The sequence below is a fragment of the Apteryx rowi genome, unplaced genomic scaffold (genome assembly GCF_003343035.1).
Source record: "Apteryx rowi isolate R43461 unplaced genomic scaffold, aptRow1 scaffold_26, whole genome shotgun sequence".
In the NCBI taxonomy this organism is placed as follows: Eukaryota; Metazoa; Chordata; class Aves; order Apterygiformes; family Apterygidae; genus Apteryx; species Apteryx rowi.
Genome location: NW_020448974.1, coordinates 4737280 through 4741380, shown reverse-complemented (window position 1 = coordinate 4741380; position 4101 = coordinate 4737280). Strand labels below are relative to the sequence as shown.

Genomic DNA, 4101 nt, shown 5'->3' with positions numbered 1-4101 from the left:
AAATATCATCAACTGTTCCAGTTATCAAAATGATACCAAATTTTTTCTCATGAGTACAGATATAACCACTGCACTCACACTGCAACTCTGTTTTTCATTCATTTGCTATTAAGCCCGTTTTTCTTCAAGTGGGATTTCAAGGCATGCAAAGCCTTTTAAAATAATTCAAAATGTATGTTCAAAGTAATTGAAAACAACATGTTGTTTACTGCATTTTTTGTGGTCATTGCAGGACAAAAATGCTCTGTTGAATCCCTGCACTTGTATCGCTACTATAAATTCTTGCGTCAGTCCCATTAGCTTAACTTAATGTGACTGATCTAATTAGACATGATGTGTCACAGCAGCCACACGCCAGCCTGCAAACTCAGATAGGCCTTTTCAGGTGACAGCAGCTTTATATATTCCTTGAACCCATGGCAGCTGATTAAAAATGCATATATTTTTAATTTTAAAGCCATACCCCCTTTAAAGCCCTCTGGGTGGGGCCACCCAGGCCATTGTGAGGTGGAACTGGGCATAGGGTGGCTGTGCTGAGTCCCCGCCGTGCCCAGAGACCCCCACGGCGAGCTCCGGCCCTGCCTGCCTTGCCCCCCAGCCGGGAGGGCTCCTCCGTCCCAGCAGCTGTGGCCACAACCCGGGGACCGCATGTCTGGGGAGTTTGGGCAAATCCAGGTGGGCACCTACCTGGAGATCAAGCGCAGCGATGGGCGCATCCACCCGGCGGTGGTGACAGAGCTCCATGGAAACACCTCCAGCATCACTGTGGAGTGGATTGAGAAAGGCACCAACAAGGGCAAGAAGGTGGATCTCCAGCTCGCCTTTGCCCTCAACCCACATCTGGCCCCAGGGAGCATGCCTGTGACCAGCGTTGAGGCCCTACCATCAGCCAAAGGGGACCAGAGCCTGGTGAGCAAAGTGCTGCCGCGGCCCATCAAGGTGGAGAAGCCATCTGGGGATGGCAGGGACCCCATGGCTCGCCGACCTGGCTCAGAGTGCTATAACCACAGGTGGACATCACCATGTGTGAGGCAGGTGGAGAGGCTGCAGGAACAGCGGGAACGTCGGCGGCTGGAGATGCGGGAGCGGCGGGCCCAGCAGGCAACGGCATCACTCCATCCCAGGGCTGATGTGATGGACATGATTCAGGAGTACCGCAGCCACCTGGACTGTGAGGCTGTGCAGGCCACCAGGCCCAGCCGGCCCCATCGCATCTGTGTGTGTGTCCGGAAGCGGCCGCTGAACCAATATGAGGCTGAGCTCAAGGACTTCGATGTAGTGACTGTGCCCTGCCAGGATGTGGTGATGGTGCATGAAGCCAAGCAGAAGTTGGACCTCACTCGATACCTAAAAAACCAGATCTTCCGCTTTGACAATGCCTTCGATGACCATGCCACCAATGAGCTGGTGTACAAGCACACTGCCCAGCCCCTGGTGGAGACTGTCTTCCAGGGGGGCATGGCCACCTGCTTTGCCTATGGCCAGACAGGCAGTGGCAAGACATACACCATGGGGGGAGACTTCTCCATCAAGAACTCGGAGTGCTCCAAAGGGATCTACGTCCTGGTAGCTGAGGATGTCTTCAGCAGGCTGCAGGACCCCAGCTGCCAGAAACTAGAGCTTCGGGTCTACGGGGCCTTCTTTGAGATTTATGGGGGCAAGGTGTTTGACCTGCTGAACTGGAAGAAGCAGCTGAGGGTGCTAGAAGATGGTAAACAACAGATTCAGGTGGTGGGGCTCCAGGAGCAAGAGGTCACCTGTGTAGAAGATGTCATCAAGCTGATTGAAACTGGTAGCAAGTGTCGCATGTCAGGCCAGACATCCGCCAACACTCACTCTTCCCGGAGCCACGCCATCTTCCAGATCATACTCAAGAAGAGAGGGCATTTGTATGGCAAGTTTTCCCTGATTGATTTGGCTGGGAATGAAAGAGGAGCTGACATCTCCACTGCAGACAGGCAAACAAGGCTGGAGGGGGCTGATATTAATAAAAGCCTCTTGGCCCTGAAGGAGTGTATCAGGGCGTTGGGGCGTAACAAAGCCCACACCCCATTCAGAGCTAGCAAACTCACCCAGGTATTGAGGGACTCGTTCATAGGGGAGAACTCATCTACCTGCATGATCGCCACTGTCTCTCCAGGGATGAGGTCCTGTGAGCACACCCTCAACACCCTGCGTTATGCTAACCGCGTGAAGGAGCTGGGGGTAGGTTCTCTTGGACAACCCTGTCAGGAAGTGTCCAGGTTCCTGTATCACTCGAAAGATATGAAGAAACCCTGGACTAAGCAGAACTTGCCCAGGACAGCTGAGCTGCAGCTGTTGAGTGTACAGGGAGAGAAGGAAGTCACCCCCCAGTTATTTACTTTCAGTGCCAGGGTGAAAACCCAGAAGAAGAGAAAAGAGATGGATAAGAAGACACTTATAGAGGAACATCAGGAGTCTCTGCGATGGCTGAAAGTATTCTTAGAAGTGGCTGAAGAAATAGACTATGACGTAGATTTTTACGCTGCACAGTTTGAAGCAGTCCTGGGACAAAAGATTGGCATCCTGACTGAGATCCAAGAAAAAGTCAGATCTTTCCGGTCAGCTCTTTGCAAGGAAGAACAGGGCGGCAACCAGATCAGCACAAAGAGATCCCGTGTGCTGTAAGCTGTGCCGGACCCGTCCTCTGAAACTGCTGTAAGATGAGAGCTGTTGCAGTGCTGCTGCTTTAACTGCCCAATAACTTGGATGCTTTAAAAATTCTTAAACCTGTCTGCAGGGAAATCCTGGTGGTTTGTCTTGAAAGTAGTGGCTCAGATTGTAGGAGAGTACTCTTGTGGTGATCCAGATATTTTTCATTGTAAAAAGTAGAACCTTCATTTGAAAGGATCAGATCTGTAGGAAAAGGACTAACAGAAAATATATCTCACCTCATCTGTGCAGGTTTCCCTCTCATGTCTGTAAAATATTACATATATTTATATATGTGTGTGTGTGTGTATATATATACTCCCTGAGACGTAGGCATTTGGAGTGATTTAAAAAGGTGTTAATGCAAACACTACCATTTTTGAGCATGATACTTTGGGGAAATGAGGGTTATTTTGTCATGGCATAAGCAGCAGCTTTTCTTATAGCATCTGCTCTCTCTCCTTTTTTTTCCTCTCCTTGTCTGTCTTTCTTAATCATGTTCTCATGAGTCATTTAAAACAAATGCTAGAACCTTCCTTCACTAAAATCAGGCTAAGGATGCCGGCAATTGCGTGGCCTGCAGGAAGTGGATGCGCCTGCAAGGCTTGCAGAGGGACACAGGTATCAAAGGCCTGATGAGAGATTTGCCAGACCAAAGGGTCAGAAGAGCTGCCTCCAGCAAAGCACCGTGTGCTGGGTGCATATCCCCGTGATACGGTGCTCGGGGAGAGACAGCCACAGCCTGTTGTATCATCCCTGATGCAAACCGCTGCAAAACTGCTCTTTGGAGGGAGCTTAAAGCATCAGGCACTTATCTGTCCATATTACTCAAAGTGGAAATTAATTAGCTTAAATTCTTGACAGGGTAGCAAATCAGTGGAAGAAATTAAATGGTAAAAATCATATCTAATTTACTGATGAAAATCTCCCTCCATTTCCTCACCCTGTCTGATCTCCCTCGTTATTGGTCCCATCCAGCAGTTTATCGTAGCGAACATTTTAAACATCTGATCTGGACTCCAACGAAGTCAAGGGAAGGACCTCGGCAGCCCTTCAGGCAGGCCAGAAATCGGAGCAGAGGTCATCTGCTCCTTCTGTTTTGTCCTGCTGTTTGTCTTCAGTGATGAAGTGATTAGACACCAAAGGGCGTTTAAATGCTGGTCGTCTCCTAGCAGTAATAATATGTCGTACTTTTCAGCTTCAGTGCACTTTACAAGCATTTATGTATTGGCATCCTGTTTGTTTCGGTATTACTAGTTTCAGCAGCTAGTAGTGTTCAGAGATGCAATGAGACGTAGGCACCGCTTGCCAGATTAAGATACAATCTGCCTGCAGATACACACAAAGAACAAGGAAACACCAGCTTTCTTTGATAAAAGTGCCTTGTATCCAGAGGGGATTTACCATGAGAGGGTTTTCTCCTTTCTG

General features: G+C 49.1%; 1 protein-coding gene across 1 annotated transcript; it reads left to right on the top strand.

Annotated features, from left to right (window-relative positions):
- Nucleotides 1–648: 648 nt before the first annotated feature.
- KIF2B (kinesin family member 2B) lies at nt 649–2649 on the top strand. Its single transcript, XM_026067520.1, has one exon. It carries the CDS (start codon nt 649–651, stop codon nt 2647–2649), a length of 2001 nt encoding a protein of 666 aa, XP_025923305.1.
- Nucleotides 2650–4101: the final 1452 nt, after the last annotated feature.